The following is a 20,794-nucleotide window of genomic DNA, read 5'->3' on the forward strand; positions in this document are numbered from 1 at the left end:
TTCATGCTATCCTGGGCATACAAATCACCGGGGACCACGATGAGTAATTCTTGGGTCATCTAATATTTTAGGGCTTGAACGCAAATATTAAGAATTAAAAGATTCTTGGTAACAGATTCGGCAATATTTTACAGAGGTTATATAATTTATTTACGTTGAAATGTTACTGTAGGGTAGGTAACACGGTAGGGCAATATAATTTAGGTATATTGCTAATCATAAAGAGCCTTCATTTTATAGACTACCTACAGGTAGTCTATATTTGATATTTGATAATTATTATGCATTTCTTTTCACAGTTATTAAGCACAATAATTCAATTGTATTACACTGCAATGGTCGTTTTATTTACGCTTACACAAAAGTACAGCTTTGTCGAGGTCAGAGTGTCAGTATGTACGAAGCCCTACATTATTCACTGTGCTAATGAGGCGACGTTGTTTTGTTATCTCCTCGCATGTACTCTCTACATGTTGTTCAAACGGATTTGGTGAAGATTTCTTAGTCGCTATTTTTTTAGCCGTGAATGCGGAACAGACAGACAGTAGCTTGTGCCTTGTGAAATTCCGGCAATGGCGGCAAGTATTAATTTAAGATTAAAACAATTGCCGGACGACCTCGGAGAAGCTTCACGACTTCGATAGGCCCCGAAATTTTCTCAGCGGCACGTCATGGCCTGCGCAAACACCGATCAAGGTAAACACACAATTATCAACTCCCAAATATAAACAATTGCCACAATTCAATTAGTCTACTCTAAATGTCAAAGTTAAACGAAATATTTCAGCCCGTTGGAATATTTAATTTAATTTTATGCGCACTTTGTAACCACAAGGTAGCAAAATTAGATCTCACTCTTAACCGATGATGGATATTTCCCATGAGATTTTTAAATACGAAAATGCTCCTTATTGTACTTACTTTATTAGGTTTCGGTCTGTCCGTCTGTTCTGTCCTTTTTTCAAGAACGGGTAAAGGTATCTAATAGATATTTATAACAAAAACTTGAATCCAACTCTATGGTCTACGATCTCTTTTGTAGCTGTGAATATAACTTTTGAGCTAATGCGATCATATGATATGAACCAAAATTTGTAGGATACTTGGTAGTGTAAGCTATTTTCTATTGACAAGAATCTATTATTATTTAGTAAAGAAAAGTGAGGAAGAAAACGGGACAGCGCTCCGACGAGAGAGAAATAGAATAATGAAATTTAGATCCTTTGTTATATGATAGGTTCCAAAATACATGTCAAAAGCTAAATGAATACCGTTATTCTTTGCTTTGTTTGCCGCTCAAAATATAATGACGAATCCATTACGGTTCCAAACAGCTGAAACCATATCCTTTGTCAGATGAGGTTCCAAAATAGATGTCAAAAGCTAGTAGTTATACTAAACTATACACTATTTCTCGGTCTTCTCGTTCGAGACTGAAATCCCACGAGTGCGTTTATTTACGACTAGCGTATTTCAAGAGGTGTCACAAAAGCCCGAGTTTTGTATCCACCGTAGCCTTGAATGAAAGACATAAAGGTATGTGTGTTATATGTGATACGAAAGTGTGAATAATAATTGAAATACATATGTGCATACACATGATCGAGATACATGTGTAGGAATTGACACGAGTGATGCTTTCTACAATATATTGAAAAATATGAATTGGTGCATTCGCACAAATACTGGGTGTGGGTAAGTCTAATTTAGTATTATTTACTAGCAATAAGAACGATTGATAAACGGATTTTGAATTAACATTAGCTGCACCGACACCTTCATATTTATCACAGCAGCAGTAGTCCAGTGAAGGAGTTTTTCAGATCCGTCCTGTAACACGGACGGTATTGTGGTAAACTTCGTGATACGTGTCACAGTGACAGGCTGGAGGCGCGTGGCCACGCATTGAAGCCGCAAATCGATCACACGACGCAAACCACAAGCCCAATACTGATCAATCGATGTATGGCATACATACACACATAATAGAAGTAGAGGTCAATCAATTGTAATCACATCGTGTTGTTTCAAAAACTGATGTATAAGCTAAATATACAGAACATCAAAATAACATGATCTAATAACGAGGCATTTTATCGCTAACTTATTTATATAATTACTAAGTTTATTTCTTTCAAATAAATTTTCTTATTTCAACTATGCTAATATTCATATCGGAAATTTTGTCTAAATTTAATTTATAGTTCATTTATTAATTTTTTGTATTAAAATAACCGAAATTAAACTGAGGACCCATTCGTTATCAGTTTCAGAGTATGTGTCTCCTTTGTCATAGTCTATGCCTCTGTCTGTGGAACATGGACAATCGTTACCATCCTTCGTAATAGCTCTGTAGAAGCCTTTTGTTGGAAGCTTATGTCCTACAAACGAAATCCGGGTTCAATTGGAACTCGATTCAAGAGCCAGCTCCATATCTCTCCTTTAGGAAAATAATATTAATTCTTCAATAGCTATTGTCAACGTGCCCTATTAGAAGTTGAATGAAGTTTTTCAAGATATGACATAATCTAATATGTTAGAAATGCCAGTTCTAAAAGAAAATCCATTAAAACGGGTTGAAAATCATAACGTAAGATTTTGAAATAGATTTCTCATATATATCAGTATGTAGGGTTAGAATATTATTCACTGGGAATAATAAAAAATGACTCGTATTTTGAAAACCCTATTGCAGGCCATTCAACACACAGACAATTAGCCAATAACTGTTTAAGTTAGGTTAATTCACATTTCTAGAAAACGTTACATTCTTCACAAACCGCCACTTTCAAAGTAAACTTTCTACTCACATCCAAGGATCATTTCGTATCGATATTTTTGCAAAGAGCCAAGTTTGTCTCAATAAAGTTAGCTTTTGCCTTTCAGTGAAATGTGGCATAATAAATATAATGCCAAACACAAAGGAGCATTTTCCCAAATACTGTACAGCATTTGGAACATTAAATTATTTGTCAACTCCTTATTGCATTAATTGTTTTAATTTACGGTTCACATTTTTCGGAGACAACGCAATAAATAACAGAAACAAGTTCAAAACAACAATGAATAAAGACGGACTCTAAGAAAAATGTGAACTCGCATAATTTCGTTAACTAACTTCTAACTTTCTGATAGGAATAGGTTATTTTATGAAAAAAAGTCGTAGTAAGCATAAATCTTTCAAATAATGATAATTTATCCTCTGAATCACCAACTGGTGCATATTCACCGGTTAGCAAAAACTATAGTTAAATTTCACTGAAAATAGCTTTATGTACACACACGTGTAAACTTATTACAAATGAAAAAGTGAACTTTTTTTACTTAAACCTATACAAAGAAAGAGAAAGAACAAAAAAAGAGATGTTTATTGAGGAATGACATGAACATATCGGATGTGAGACTATTGACTGGAAATAAAAACTTATGGAAAGATAATAAAATTGTACTATGATATACTTCACTCTAATAATGGGATGTGGTTGGGAAGATGATGTCGCAAAAACTACAGAATCTATTTAACTGAACCACATGTACTGTACCGATATGATTCCTGTCTACAATTAGATACTATTAATAACAAACTGCGTTTTATGGAGTATGATCGTACATTTGAACTTGGAAAAGAATCTTGAAATACTTTTTCCGATAACTTTTACATTTCTACTCGACTTTTAATACCTACCATTAAAGCAATATAATTATCTACAGGTGGTGGTAATTTGGATAAAAGGTTTTTAAGAGCATGTGAACGAATGTTTGCATCGGAGTGGCATGGCCGCGTCAATGAAATTAGTTTATGTCGCACTATCCCGTCGTGCATAATGCTCTCGTCAACACGAATATTTAATTTTCATTGTGACGGTGGCACTATTGTCACAGGATAAAGAAATTGGAACAGAGGCTGAGCTTCATACAATTATGTTTTCGTAGGTACACTACTACAAGCATTCAGCGTATGTGTCCGTGTCTACTAGCCGTAGCCGCTTGTCGCGTACGGGCAACTGGATAAAACCTGTTTACGCGGCCTCGGCTAGTAGACCAACTGAGGGCTGGCAAAGGCTTTAACAATGATTCGCGCTCCTGCTCAGTAAAAATTTAAGAATTTTATAATATTTTAGTTTCAATCTGTTCAAAAAGTAGCGGTTGCTCAAATAATTTTATTTGCCTGACTAAATTTTTTCTTATTTAATCAAGTCTGGTTAACATGAAACAAAATCAGAAACAATTAATAGAGTTCAAATTCCCATGAGAATAGAGCCCCGAGTCGCAGCTATAGATATAGTTATAGAAGGTGACATAGTAAACATAAAAAAATGTCGCATGTTTGCAGAGTGTACGCTGGCACGATACGATTTGCAATAAGTTTAGCCACGCACATTTTTACTGGTGAAAAATGACCGCGATAAACAAAACATTCTCCGCTCACCTTATTTATAGGAACTAATTAATCATCTTCATATGTCGACTAAGTAAATGTAAAAAAATTCTGTATACCTATTCTGTTTTTTTAAATTGGCGTATTACTTCCTTTATAAAACGTTAAACGAAAAACTATATACAATATACTTTATGTTTTTTTATCAAACCTACATTCATGTTCTAAACAATGTATGTTTAAAGTAGAAACATATTTTACAAACTATCTCCACATTCTGTAACTACTGATGTAAGGAAAATTGAATGTTAAATATACGCAACGAGTGTCGATATTCGCTTGCACAGCGACGTTGTAATCGTATTAAGTGATCGCTCTCTCGCGTGAGGTGATAGCCCTTGAAAACAAATCATGTGTTTTGTAAAGGCGTCCTAGGCGAGCGACAAACGCGGTCGGCGCATCGCGATCTGTATCAAATGTATGGATGTATTTAGTTGTAAATTATTTTGTCGCTCACCCAAGTTGCCAGGAAAAGCTAGCCTACCACTAAGCAGTGATATAGCCTCAAACATTAAATATTAATCTTTTAGCACCAATTTCAATTTTAGTCTTTTGCTTGCTTACGCAAATACATTTAATAGGTTTAAATATTAAATGTATTTGTGTATAATTCCAAATATGTTTATATTGTCAGTATATTAGGAAGTACTGTAGTAGATTATATCTATGCATCTAATAAAATAGGTAAATAGGTCTGTACATAGAAGATAAAACAACCAGAGTGCAGGTTTTCTCGCGATGTTTTCCTTCGCCGGAAGCAGGTGGTGGTCGATGAAAACTAGTACTAAAATATGAGTCAGATTGGTACACAAACAATGTGGTATAAGTAGGATTCGAACCTGAGACCTGAGTTCACAGGAGGCCTTAACCATCACACAACCACCGCTTCAATTATTATATTCGTAACTAACACACCGCTTAAATAATAATTCGTGTCAGACGCCAGTAAATGAAGTTTGGTCGCAGATTTAATTTTCGTTACAATAAATTAGGTTTTCACCTGCAACCGACTTTTAATAATGATTAATGTGAATCACATAGTCTTCACCTATATATAGTTAACTAAAATATATGGTTACTTTGTGCAGTTAGTATTTAAGTTTAAGTTAGTAATTTTTTATTCGTTAATAAAGACGACTTTTCGCACTTCGCACTTACATAAAATTATTTTCGCCAAAAAAATGGTTTTTAATGGCAAATTAATATGCAGTCTCTCACTCATATGAGCGTTTTCTCAATTGTTTATTTTCCCAGATGTTGAGCGTTGGAGCCTAGGTTCAGCTTTCCTATTTTCTCGTCACCACTTCTCACGATCGTCAGCATCGATATACAGTAACGGTTGACGATTTAATTTATGTGTAGATAACACATAAGTTAAATCATCAACCGTTGCGTGTCCAAGTAATGAATTATCATTTGCTACGAAGCTACGCCGTTGCTGACTACTCGTAGCACCCTTTGTAGAGCTCACACAATGAGGTAACGGGCCGGCAAACACAAGATTCATTTTATAAATGAAAGCTGTAGAGCTTGACGTAGATGGAGAGAGACTACTGTTTGCTGACCTGGCGAGGCTCTACAAAGAGCGTCCTTTGATTTTGTAAAAAATATCATTACTTAACGAATCGACTTGCTAATTTTTGATCATTTTCAAAATCTTTTTGGGAAAAATCGTTGATCTCTTTCTCAAAACATTTTTAAGTATGTGAAAATTATGTAAAAAGGAATGAACTGAATACACTAGGTTTAAATATTCATGCAAGATTCTACACAGTACAAGAAGTTGTATGCATTTTTAATTCTGAATACTAAACTTGGAAATATATTGTATACATAATGAAATATTTTTAAGATGAAAAACCGGTTATGTGCCAGTTAAACTATTTTCCGTAAAAACGTAATATATTAAGTTTGCCACGGGAAGTCAAATTCAATAGGAAAATAGATCTGATGAAATCAACGCAACTCATCAAATGCATTCGATGCAGAAACCGCAAAGTTATCGGTTTGCCGACCAACATAGGCTACATGCTAAGCCAAGCTGTATATACAGCAGAATCAAATTATGAAAATGTGCATTGGGTTTGAATGCGATTCAAAGGCTAAACTAGATGTTTTGCGGGCTGCTAAAAAGTACCTCATTAAAAATGTACCTATAAAAATTCGGTTGAAGAGTCCGACGGTGTCAAAATAGCATTTTAGGAAAGGGATTTTTTAGGGAAGAGATAGGGAACAGATTTTTAAGCAAGTGACATTTTAGGAAGGGAAAATTATGATCCTCAATGAAAATGTCGTATAATTAATTAAAATCTGGAAGTAATTGAAGTTTTGTCAGCTCTTTCTAAGTTGAAATTAATTTTGTGTTACTTAATTTATAGCAACAACAATAATTTCAAAAAGATATTCTCAAAAAGAAATAATTACATAAATTGACTCCACTTTTTTAATTAAATCTAATACATATACATACTATAAAGATCAGATATTTTTTTCAGGCGAATGAAAACATCGTGAAGAAACCTGCACACTGATTGACGTTGAATGTGTATGCGACTACTTGTCACTAGATGGCGGTGGGTAGTCTAAGATATCAGATGCCTTTAGGTGACTTGAGTAAAATCTGGGACAGTTGTAATCAATAACACACTCGAAAATAAAAGAAGAAAGGACTCTTAAAGAATACAAAAATCCAATATTCTGTAACCAGATGAAGTCCCGTGCCGAGGCGACGCGCGCTGAGTGTTTAATACACCGATTCCTATGGGGATGCCGAGAGATTTGCATTATCGCGTTAATGACGTGAAACTTGAGTGCATCGCACGTTCTTTTTTAGGGTTCCTTTCAGGAACTAAACAAAGTAACGTTATAGTTTTATCATGTTTGACGCTCCATCCGTCATCTAAGTTCAGAAACTGTTGGGGATATAGCAAAAAATAATTTGGTAAAGATACGAGTATATATCAGATATTAATCAAGCGGACATAGCTGTAGAAAAAAATACATTGTATAATGTATTTTTTTTTATTTTATTTTTTTACATACATCCACTACAATTGGGAAAACTTATTTTTTCATGTGTTTCCTCCTCAATCATATATGTAAGTTACTGGAAAAGTAATTTGTATTATTTTTGCCAAAGAATACAACTTTTGTTGAATTCAAATATAAAATTAACATTATGTAAATTAAATAGTTGCATCGTCATTATTATATATGAGGGAGGTGATTGATGGATGAAACTCAAAACCCACAATAAGTTATAGCGCCAATGGAAGTAAGTAATTTTGATTAATTTGTAATATTTACTTACCTAAGTGTGAGTATAAGAAAACATATTTTGATTAGTATTTAGATGTTTCTCAAAGGGCTTACAAAATTTTTGTCAAAATATATTCAAGATAATGTGGCTCAAAAAATAATAAGTTTATCTTAAAACTTCTACAGTTTACAATCGGAATCAAATAAGCGCGGAATGACAGAAATAACTTCACTCCTGCCGAGCGTCAGGATAGACGACGAAAATTACAAGGGAAGATTAATTTCCGACTAATTTTATTAAAATCGGAAATGGTCCGCTTCAAGTTCACTTCGCAGTGAGTAACTGGCCAGGGTTTAATTAAATTATTCTTCATTGTATTTGTATTTCACTTTTGCTTATTGAACTTGTGGCTTCACGATAAGTATCCATCTTTCTATTTAAAATAAACTATGAATTTCTTCTTCATTGGTCAATGTGTCGTATTAATAATTAGATAGATACGTTGTTGTACAAGATTTAAAAGTAGATTGTGATACAATGATTGTCTGACCTGAGTACAACATTATTATTCATGGAAGGCAATGAATATTACCAGTTGTTGGATTCTCGCACAAAGGATTTGTGCTGCGTAATCCATTGAAATTGAAAAGTAATCCATGGAAATGCAGTTTCTTATAAAAGGCCTGTCTTGGATACTTAATAAATTATTTTATTAATAAAAGTATGGTTTTTTAACTAAATTTGAAAAAAATATAAGTATGTCAAATAGATTTCGCGCTAGTTATGAAGGTTATCAAATGATGTTACTGAATTCCAAACAAATTAGTGTTCTGCAAAAATGATTAGGTTTTAATAGTTTCATCAGGAATCTCATAATATATTTAATATTGAAAAGCAAATAAAGTTTCTATCTCTTTCTTTCTAGCGCTTAAATTAATAAATGATGTAAATGGAAGACAAATGGACAACTGAAGATTATGTAAATATTATAAGTAAATTCCCGGCCATTCTTGGCCTTATTAAGTTAACTGAGGATAACACTGCTTTCAACTTTATCCTTGTACTTAGTGGTGATTTTATTCACTTTGGTGCGAAAACAGAGATCAGACTCGTTTTCCTTGTCAACGCGTGGTTGATAATATAATCACAAGGATTCATTGTCGTAAGTGTATACGAAAAGGGTAGCTGCCATCAAATCATATCAGATACTTTTCCATGTATCAAAAACAAAAATATATATATGGGGGCTTGTATGATAGTGGTTATGTCACAAATGTTGGAGTCAAAAAGCATTTGAGAACAAAAATATATATAATTTTATTATAAATAAAATTGATCAATGAAAGTGACGTTTCATATTTTACACGGTGCGCTATGGTAATAATAACTATTTAATTCCGTGGTAATCACGAGATATAATTATGTACTTAGGTATAATTATTATCTCTGGGTGTTTCGATCACTCAATACGCTAAACTGATTTTTTTATAATTCAGAATAAAGATTGAAATAATTAGGGATTTATTACAAGAAAAGTAAAATTTTCTTGTGTGTTACCATATTTTTGTAGCAAGTATTAATTGTATTATCCTTGATTCATGTCAATGTGTTATCTCGAAGGTCAAAATCTAATTTTGTCTTATTCCATATATCATACGACGTGGCTAATATGAGATGAGATAATGAGTTATCATTAACGAAAGCACTATTGAGAAAATTGGACTGCTTCAGACGTGATCACATCATAAATATAACAAGCGACGATATATTCCTAATTTAAGGATCTTAGTATATTTATTCTGTAACCTTATCTTTTTTGGTGGAGTATTTCAAAATAAATTAGATGTGATTATGATATTTCATTAACTTGAGAATAATAAATTTATTGAATAAAATCTGTTCCTAAATGTCAGTATCATCATACTGTAGGAGAATATAATATAATGGAGAGGAATTCATCAATTCCTCTCCATTTCTTCAAAAGGAAAATGCCCCTAGTAGCAGTATGTAACTCATATTCGTTGTTCATCTATCTGTCCATCGTCTGTTAAGAGTTCAAACTTAATTTTGTACAAAATTGCAAAAAATGTACATGTTCCAGTATCTATAAATTGGTACGGAACCCTCAGAGCGCTAGACCGACTCGCTATAGGCCGCATTTTAAAGCATACTTTCCTTGTTATGTGCAAACTCGGTTACCTAGTTATAATATTTGCCAAGTACCTACCTAACTGATAAAATCCGAATAGAAGTCGAAATAAATTCTATCCCACGTTCCATCTTCGATTGACAGCAAAATGATGAATGTCAATTTACATATTTTTGGTGATTGACGACATTTGTATTATACTGGCGGCCCGCCGCGGCTTCGCTCGGGTAAAAACATAATAAACTATACACGTAAACCTTCCTCTGAAATCCTCATAAAAATCAAAAACTACTGGGCCGATTTTGACATCACGAAATATAACACAGAGATAGACTAAACGTTCAGCAGTAACATAGGTTACTTTTTATGGTATATAGATACACGTAACAATGCACTTGAAGAAGTTGAAATTGCGTATGTTATACTAACAACAAAGTTACAAATAAATATAGATATTTAGATCTAAACGATTCTCCAAAAAGAACCAATGCAGTTTAAAATCATTAACAAAGTTGCCCGGTTCACACTGTTGCACCTTGTCATCGCTAAACCTTCTTGCAAAACTTTATTTTGTGTTTGAAACTAACATAAATTAGTGCATGGCTAGGGAACTTAATAATATCAGACTACGAGATGCATCCACTGACTGTGTATGTAGAAATTTCTATTGGCAGGCATTTTAAAGCAAAAAAATCGGAGTTAACTCGGAAAAAGTCCTTAAATATAATACTTTAAACTTGAAAGAGTTTCAATATAATTTTTTCCATCTAAGTTTTCATTTTCTTATTTTAAGGAAACCCTTAAAATGATTTTCTTTTTCACTACTTATATGCTTATTTAAATTTAAACAACCCCAAAGGAGATGTATTTTAAATGTAAATTTTATGAGCTGAAATTTAATATATAATGTATTTTTTATAATCTAAGTCAATTTTAAGTACTCAAAAATCTACAAAACGTTAGGTTAAGTGTTAGGTTCATTTATAATATGTGATCATGTATCAAATTCGTGTGATATCACAACAATGGAATGTATAATTAATTGAAATAATATGTCCGAGATATCGAAATCTAAAACTTTGATAAGCCTGGCCACGTATTTATCTAAAAATACTTATTACTATTATCAACGGAATATCACTGCAACTACATAATATAAAACAAGTTCGCTTCCCGCTGGCTGTCCCTATGTAGTTTAAAACTATGAAACGGATTTTGATGCTTTTTTAAATAGAGTGACTCAAGAGGAAGGTTCAGTTGTACAATTTATTATAGTATTAACTGTGTGGAGCCGGAACTCGACGGGCCACTAGTTGTCTATATTCAGCATTTGAATGTCTGTCTTACATATAGCCAATATGATATTAAAATTAATGCTGAATATTAGACTTGTATAAATACTTCTTACAAGAACAGTAATTATTTGCCGTACAATAATTCTTATTTCTTTTGTTTTTAATTTATATGTTCCAGTAGTCAATATATATGTAAACTGCCCATCTCGGCTTGGCACAGGTAAAATCATGATAAATTATACACATAAACGATCCTCAGGAATCACGCTATCTATTGAAGCGTAAACGTATCCGTCCGATAGTTTTTTAATTTATTGCATTCATACAGACGTGGGGACTTATTTTTATAATGTATGGGTAGGATAATTGTTTTACGATGAAACAATCATTTTATTATTTTACGTTAATGTATACAAGAAGCTTTGTGAATCATTTGAAGTAGTCATTCTAAACATTTCGTCTGGCATATTTGAGGTGAATTATGAAGTGCAACTCGAATATACTGGTTGGCCGGTGCAGTGAATGCGGTTGATTGGGGCGGGTTTTGCAATGATCGCTATGGCAATTAACCTTCAATACAAAACTAATTTCACCGTCTACTTATTGCTAGATTATGACGTGAAAAAGTGCCTGTGAAGGCCTAATTTCTGAATAAATGATTTGATTTGATTTGATTTGAAAGGTTGGAAACTATAATCAAAGAGATATATCGTGATTTTTATGTACAGTAACTTTTGTTGAATTTAAAATTATTTTGTGAACGTTTAATCCATTCTAATGTTATAAATGCGAAAGTCTGTCTGTCACGCTATAAAAATAATAGATTAATACTAGACATTTTACTCTGACCGCATATAAAAATAGGAAAATATAATGATAATTATTAACATAGATTCCTATCATTTTATTAAAACTTTTGAAACTTTTACTCAAGTACTTTACTGAATTAATATTGTGGGATCGCAAAACTGAAATTTTACACGAACTGAACTTTCTTAACTCACTTTCTTTCTCTGTGTCCTAGCTGTTTTAAGGGTTGAACTTACCTTAGAAGCTGCTGGGACGAGTGTGGCCGTTGAAAGCGCGTCCTGTGTCACTGGGCCGATATGATCGCATTCAATAACAAACTTTCAGGCATGCAAAAGCTTATATAGGAGGGCGCCCCGCCCACCGGCCGCCCTGGGGCGGGCGCGCGCCCGCACAGCCTCCGATCCAAAGTTGATACGGCAACAAGTTCACGAAAGCTTCACACAAACTTCAACTTTTGAACTTTTTATTACGTTGGCGGGAAATTGAAAGGTATTTCAAGGTAGGTAAAAGTAGGTGGTAGGCAAAGGTAAAAGGTAGGTGACAGACAAGTTTTTAAAATTTTTCAGGTCTTCTGATAAATAATTTTGAACGTATGAAATAATTTATATTTTCAAATTAGACTAAATAATTTATTTCAATAAAAAGCAGTAATACTTGTCCTAGACTCAAGTAATAGGAAAAAAATATAACTTGACGTGTAAAACTTCAAACATGAGTCAACTTACCTATTTTTTAATCCTAACTTTCTACTAGCACTGCTTCAACGAATCTTGGACAAAATAATACAGTACAAGTTCAAATTAATCTTACATTAATATTCAAATAGGAATTTCGGTGCTTTTAGAATAAATAAAATACTTCTCGATAAAGGAAAATTCTCGAAATGGAATTTCCTTCTCGAAAAAACATTAACTCGCAATGGAAGTATCGCGTTACCTATCACCGCTGTAATTGAAATATTAATAATATAACATTGACAAAAAAAATACAATAAACAAGAAAAATACGCACACATATAATTCATTCCCTGGCATTTGAACTTCGCTGTCCTTATATTTTATTAATACCTTGATTGAATACATTATTAGAGTTTAAAAAATATTGAACACGTTGTGTGTTTAGGCCTTGCTTGTTACTGGAAGAGTAGTACTATTGAAATTTTAATTTTAATAAATAAAGCCTAAAAAGAGTGGATTTAGATTTTTGCAGCTTGCAAGCTAGTTAACATCAAGCGGCTACGTCAAACCCCTAATAAATATACTCATTGAATAAGAAACAAAATTTTCTGATAAGCATAAAAAACAAATTAACTAGGTACATCCAAAACAATAACACCTTACTTTGTACAAATCGGTTAATTGTAACCCGATAGCAAGATGCCGTCATAGACCCAAATCAATCAATTTAAAGGATCGCATGCCAAGTACTTGACCTATGTTTGCGCTGAATGTAATTAAAAACAGATTTATTATTCACTCTATGTCATCGATGTATGTTATATATGTAACGTCGTACAGTCACCTTCAAGTCGCTCGTAACCACAGACATTGAGACTAATCTACATCTGTGCTCGTAACCGTCACATTTTGACGAGCAAAAGCCGCCCCTAGAAAAGGACGCCAGGGTATTGATTGCACACGGGCGCTACATGGGCTATTGTTTCAAATTTATATGAGCAGTCAAGATGATCAAAATTAGGTAATTTTAGCTTGCTTGACATATATAATTAAGGTATTCAAAATTATCTAATTATGTAATAACTAAGATATTTCTTAAACATCTTGACTGGTCAGTTCATATTAGATCTGGCGAGACTACCTTCATTTATCTATGAAAGTAAGCAGCGGTCGTTCCAAAATTTTAGTAGTTTTATTTTATTTATTTATTTATTATTTAAATACGACAGTACCTACATGTGTATCCTATTACAGTATTTATAGGGGAAAGCGAGAAAAATAAATCTTATGACAATATCACATTTAAAAAAGTTTGTGGTTGTTTATTATATAGGTACTAGCGGCCCGCCCTGGCTTTGCTCTGGTAAACACATAATAAATTATAAACCTTAACCTTCCTCAGAAAACACACTATGTATTGGTGAAAACCGCATGAAAATCTGTGCAGTCGTTTTTGAGTTTATCGTGGACAGACAAATAAATAGACAGACGCGGCAGGGAACTTTGTATTATTATTTAATAAAAACAAGAGAGATTTGCGAAAATTAAAATCAATAAAAATTATCATCCAAATTTAGTAGAAAATATATTAATCACAAATATTTTGGCATTATATCAAAATACAGGCTAATTCAAACTATGAGTTTTCCGTAACAGCTGACAAACACGGTTACCGATATTTGATTTATTGGAAGCACCTCGTATGTGACAGCCTGTATCATTTTCCTGGTCCACACGCGCGATAGACCCGTATTGTACCAAATAACATCATTTCATTTGTCAAAACCGCCCCTAGAAAGACATCATTCCAAATTTTCTCTCTGACTATCTGGAGACATTTGGTTTATTTAATACTACACAAAGCTGGCTGGAGTGTAGACCTGTTTTGGAAATGTATAAATCTCACGAGAAAAATATACTTTTCAGCAGTTTCCTTGCTTATTTCAAGTAAAATCCATGTATATATTACCTTATTATTTATTTTGTCGTATTTTTCTTCAAGTCGTAACTACTCTTCCGAGGAAAAATTATAATTGTTAATATATTACATTGTATAATATATTGGAACATCCGTATATAATTTTCTTAAAAATGTTTATTGTGGATTGACACTGATTCCTTGATTGCATATAAGAGTACTTAGGCGTGTGAGCAGGGAAACATCTCAGAATTGCGTTCATCATCTATCTATTATAATAAATTCGACGACCTCGGTGGCGCAGTGGTAAAGTGCTTGCCTCTGAACCGAGAGGTCCCGGGTTCGATCCCCGGTCGGGTCAAGATGGAAAATGATCTTTTTCTGATTGGCCCGGGTCTTGGATGTTTATCTATATATGTATTTGTTATAAAAATAGTATCGTTGAGTTAGTATCCCATAACACAAATCTCGAACTTACTTTGGGGCTAGCTCAATCTGTGTGATTTGTCCTAATATATTTATTTATTTATTAAATTTACTATGATTAGGAGATAACAAAAACAAATATTTCTTGTTCGCTCCAAAATTTATTTCAGGGAACATATATGTATATTGCTTGGTCTATGCTTCTTTCTTGTAATGTAATAAAGTGTAATAAAGAAAGGAGAGTTGTTCTATACTAGGACATATATTTCCCTGTGTAAAGCCCCACATGTTGTTTATATTACATCTTATCTCCTTAACAGATGATTGACTCCTCATAGTATGGCATGGCTGTAATTTTACCGTCCTCCTGCTTGACGTCAAGTCTACTCTCTAAATACTATCATTGCCTTTCAGATGCTAAGGTTTTATATCCCTTATCATGTCGTACGATATCCACAAAAGTATATGCATGTAGTGGTTAGGACCACCTAGTACGTACTGGTAAATTGATATTACAAGCCTAACATTGATATTTTTTTAGAGATGGCCTAATAATTCAAGAGTTGTTTCGAGTTAGGAGGAAGTCGGCATTGGCGTCGACATTAGTAATAATCTGGCTTTCACAAACAAATCATAACAAATAACCTCGTAAACGTCACCGCACGGGGCCCTAAAACGTTAATGTTACGACTTAGGAGCAACATGGATCAATACGTACGACCGTATGTAGGTATGCATGTACCTAAATATTTCAAGTCATTTCTAATATGCGTTTGAGTACATGTATGCGCAACTGTATCATAATGGCTCCTACACACTATCGCCGAATCCAGACAGATGCCAACGCGAACGAACATACATTGCGTGGTTTATATATTAGTTTTTTTTACCGCAAGGATAATTCAGCAACGTACGTTGAAACCACCTAGTTCGGCGAAAACATATAAAAAAACTAATATTCAGATTTATATTGGAAAAACCTTTGTAAATTATATATATCCAACAGCTTAGATCCGTTTCATTACTTTATGTATTACAATTTACTTTATTAAATGTCATAAAATTGAGTTTATTAAATAAAATCAGAGTCTAGCTAGGCTCGATAATAACTAGAGTGTAAGACACTTCAGTGTGTCGTATATATATACAACTTACTATGTGGTTTAAAAAATTAAATGCATTATTTCCTTAGAAGGCAATTATTAGACAATAAAGATGAGAGTAACATGAAGTACATACTGTTGGTGTAGATTGCATAAATTAAAGAGAGTTTACTTCAGTTGATTTTGAGAAACCAATCGCGACAAATTGTATGGTACGTACTCTCCTTATTCTCAACTATGTCCACACAAAAATTACATCAATTAATTGTTCTATTTTGACTTAAAAGGACAGAAAGGTTTTCCTAACCAATGTCATTTCGTAAAGCAATCTTGCAGTTAGATATTTCTAGTAGTTTGTCGAGGATCCCTGAGATGACAGGTACGGTGACAGGTTATAAGATGACAGGTAGTCGCTATTAATAGGGTGTGTGCATTGGAGCGCGGCGGAAGCGATCTGCGCCCGACACCGCCGCCGGTCGCCTCACTCTATTAGAAGGTAATTTAATTTGATGGACTTAGCTCAAGTAGCTACGTATTACATGCTTACCTCACCTTAGATAGGTACCTTATCTATTGATCGTTATAGCGCCGCACTTTGCGAAATAGGTGGTAAAAATATTATTAGGTAGAAATTAATTATCTCATGACGATAATGATTCAAAGTGGAGTAAAAATTAATGATCTCATGTCTTGGTTTCAGTACCATAGAAACTAAATCCGTACAATGATTTTAAGGAGTTGGATACTTAGGTATAGGCAAACCAACACAGTAGCTGCATGCAGATAAAAAGTTGCAAAACTACCTATTTACTTCGTACAATCGTAGGAGGTAGAGATATGTAGGTATTTCATATCATTCAGCATTTGTTTTTTGTTTTTTCGAGATTCACGGAAGAGATAAAAGCAAATACAGCGTGTGTCGGGTTATGAGTGCTGCAGAGGCGGCACAAATGGCGCCAAATGTCACCGGCTCATTTATACCCATCGTGCCCATATTGCATATCAGTATAGTGCTATTGTAACTATGGATACTTGCTCACTATTCACTCACATTACTGATTTTTCAAGCTATTAGTTAATAGGTAAACATGTTAGTGAACTTAAAGGTAAATTTTTAAATAAAGATAATTCGTTATCGACACTGAAATTTTATGACCTACAATTTAATTACCCTGATTTATTTCGTAAATATTATTGTTAATTTTTTATACTTATAGATACTGATAGATGGAGCTTATAAAATAAACTCTAATTAAATGTTTCTTGGGTTACTTATGATGTCCGTAACTTTCACTTATTAGTGATTATAGAAAAAATAGTCGTATCGGTAGGTAGTAGGTAGTATTTCGTTGGTTTCATGGTAGGAGCTCACACTATTATTTGCAGACATAAATGAATGGAACATTTTGCTAGCCGGGGTTACGATTTGCTACGAGTATCGTAGCAACGTGCTACGACTACGTAGCATTGCTACGACCAATAACCAGCGGAGGCCTCACTTTACACGCACGTGTGTTTGGATAATAATAACTTTATTATTTCTATGTGTTTGGATAATAATAACTTTCATAATTTCTCACACCTCGTTAGTTTCTCGGAATTTATTTGGCTGAATAAATCTACTTCTCATAAGACTAAATCTCTAAATACTAAAATCGGCGGTAGGTACATTAGACTCTAATTTAAACTGTATTAATAAGTAGGTATTTTCATTTTTTTATTTAACAAGTTATCTGATATTTTTTTCCAAAAGCACTTATATAGAAACACGTAGTATATTCGTTACACCTGATATTCACTGCTTTAAATCCCTTGGCCTGGAAATAATATGGGATTAAGTAAAGGTGCGACCTGGTAAGGAATCTCTTAAGTAGTTTCCAATACAAATACCTATTGCGTTCATAACTTTACTACTTTATAATGGAAATGCATTTGTGGACTGGTCCATTTGCTAACTACACTCTCAGCTTATTTCTTAGACTATGCAAATTTCATACGGATATTATGCGCCATAAATGGATAGTTTGTTCCAGATTTGTATTTTCCAGTGAAGTGCAGTTAGGTATTTCCATATTAAAGTATTACTCGAACTCACAGCATTTATCTACACCCGTTTGGGTTTATTTATTAATTTTGATTTCTTTTTTTTATTGAAATATTGGCAATTTAACGTCTATGGCATTAGAAATTTAGAAGCTAATCTGCAATGATAGGATAAAATAATATTTATTGCTTCAATTAAAGTCTCAACTAGATTTAGAAAGGGTCCCGCGCGCTCAACGAACTGAGTTATGTCACGTAGAGCAATATATCGTCGCAAAGATATATTTTTTCCTCTCCAACAACGTCTCCTCTACAATATGCCCACGCAATGAAATCCTATTTGAATACATACTAGAAATTTCATCGCCTATTTAGAGATGATTAACTTAACGGTTTCCTAAATTTTAACGTCTGTGAAGACGTCATTAGGATGACGACGTGAGGCGTCCTTCAATCCGTTTTACTGTTTGAATATAAAACACTTTATACGCAGTTTGATTGCGACACGTTTACGGTTTATGACCAAATTTTACATATTTCATTGCTATTAATTGTCTTAATGTCTCCATTTGCTCTGCGTCTGTTACTTAAGACTTTTTGGATTTAAATTTCAAAGCATGACTTTAATTTGACATTCAGTTGTTAATCCATCATCTTCGATTGTAACATTCAACTATTAACTGTAACTCTAGAGACAACTAGTTAAGATTGGTTTATGAACACCCAGTGTTGCCAGACAACAGGAGACAGCTCCCTCAATTATTTTCTTCACTTCTTTGACAGACTGTGTATACTTTACTCGTATAGGGATGAATACGGGACATTTCTAAGTAAAACTACGTAATGTATAATATTTTTATATATTTCTTAAAAACAATAGTACACAAGCTTGATAACAAATTAAGCAGGTATAACTGATTAGTAAATTGTGCAACAAACGATAATACAAACATTTACATCAAATGCTAACAAAATAAACGCAGTATAAAAGTGAACGCAATTTTCATATAGTTATGGAGCGGTCGCAGGCTGTACGGCATACCGAAGCAGAACCACAAAATACAATATAAGCATCGCAACATAATATATTATAAAACGAGAAAAGTCTCCAAAACCCTTAAACAGCATTTTTGTAATATTTCTGAGGAAAAACAAAGAAAGGTACTTCTATATTGGTAGGTACGAAAGGCACTCGTTTTTGGACGCCTCATATAATTTATAACATATTGCTTTGATTCAATCAACGATATAACTAATTTTGGTAATGTTTTCAAAATTACAAGATTTATAAACAGTCAAATAATTTGTACTAAATCAACTTTATAGATCGAGTATTGAAAATTGTTACACAAAATGTCGTGAATCGATGCTCATATTATCGAAATATAATCCGATCAGACTTTAATACGATTTGAACTTATTGCCTAAATAAACTATAAATTTAATAAAACCTCAAAGAAACAACTGGATTTATATTGTAAATTCAATAGATATCTCACAAAGATTCTTAATTTATCCAGATATCGATATAAATATGTGTACTTATCAAAATACACAACAACTTGTTTTGCTAACATTGGTGATAAAAATATCATATAACTATAAATATTTCACAAAAAAATCAACATAGCTTTTTTCAACCAAGACTCTGTAAATTACGGAAGACAATGCTACTGAATACAGCTTACGAACGTAATGTACTTCATAAATGTGAAATGGCTGAAGAGTAAATACTCGTTACAAGGCTTATAATAGTCCGCTACATTGTAAATTGTAAAAATTCAAATACATAAAGCGCGTCACTCACTGCTAATGTACTATTTCATTATGTTTTATGGTAAGTTATTTGTGATGCTAGTCCAATTCATTTGGCGAGCATAATATCGCGTGTATATTATAGTAGTATCTTACCGCAGTCAGTCATGCTCTTGATATATTCGAGTAATAATAATATCAATATGAATATAAACATTCTTTCAGTTGACAAAGTTCCATCCCACACATCTTTTATAAATGTCGTAAAACTGTAACATCCATCAAATCGATTTCACACGCCTTTACTTGTCATCGAAGCTCCATCTTAAAAGTTTGAAATATTACTTCCATAATGCACTAGAAACTCCATTTTCACAAAACAAGTATATTACGAAATAAGCACACGTATTTGTAAAAAAAATATATATATCGTCCACTTTTAAAGCATAGCACAAATTTCAGCGAAAGCCTCTGAGGCTCAAATGGTGCATATTAAAATGATATGCCAAAGAAAGCAACGCAATGCGGGAATTGAATATAAGTAGAAAGAACTCTCCCAACCATTCGGCTGGCGTCATTCTTTCTACGCTCTCATGTCAACGAGTCCTGGCCGCGCGCATCAGGCGCTCGCACTGCGCCACAAGGTACTTCTTTTGCTGCTCGTCGTACACGAATATGACCTTTCCTGACCCCGCGCTCGAGAACATTCCTAATACCTTCTTTTTAGCAGTAGGCACATACACGCCTTTGTTGGCAGCCGTAGGCACATCAGGAATTTCGGTCCACAAGTATCCCCACACGATCTGGTAATGGATTTTTGAAATATTACAACCTTGTCAATACAGAGACGAATAACCTTAAAAAAGGTATTCGTCGATTTCGAAAACTTTTTAAACACAAACCAACGGACAACACGACAAG

At 33.5% G+C, this 20,794-nt stretch overlaps 2 protein-coding genes across 6 annotated transcripts in view; both read right to left on the reverse strand.

Annotated features, from left to right (window-relative positions):
- The window catches only part of sNPF (short neuropeptide F precursor), a 40,176-nt gene extending 27,901 nt beyond the window's left edge, over positions 1 to 12,275 (reverse strand). Inside the window, exon 1 of the mRNA XM_053748158.1 lies at positions 12,188 to 12,275. The gene's annotated coding sequence lies outside the window, so the exon portion shown is untranslated. The remainder of the gene's footprint in view (positions 1 to 12,187) is intronic.
- Positions 12,276 to 18,962: 6,687 nt separating this feature from the next.
- Vps13 (Vacuolar protein sorting 13) overlaps positions 18,963 to 20,794 on the reverse strand; it is a 38,137-nt gene continuing 36,305 nt past the window's right edge. For all 5 annotated transcript variants that reach the window (XM_053748267.2, XM_053748264.2, XM_053748265.2 and 2 more), the window contains one exon: positions 18,963 to 20,676. In XM_053748267.2, coding sequence (XP_053604242.1) covers positions 20,470 to 20,676 — 207 coding nt within the window. In that variant the 3' untranslated portion in view covers positions 18,963 to 20,469. The remainder of the gene's footprint in view (positions 20,677 to 20,794) is intronic.

The sequence above is a fragment of the Plodia interpunctella genome, chromosome 7, assembly GCF_027563975.2.
Source record: "Plodia interpunctella isolate USDA-ARS_2022_Savannah chromosome 7, ilPloInte3.2, whole genome shotgun sequence".
Classification (NCBI taxonomy): domain Eukaryota; kingdom Metazoa; phylum Arthropoda; class Insecta; order Lepidoptera; family Pyralidae; genus Plodia; species Plodia interpunctella.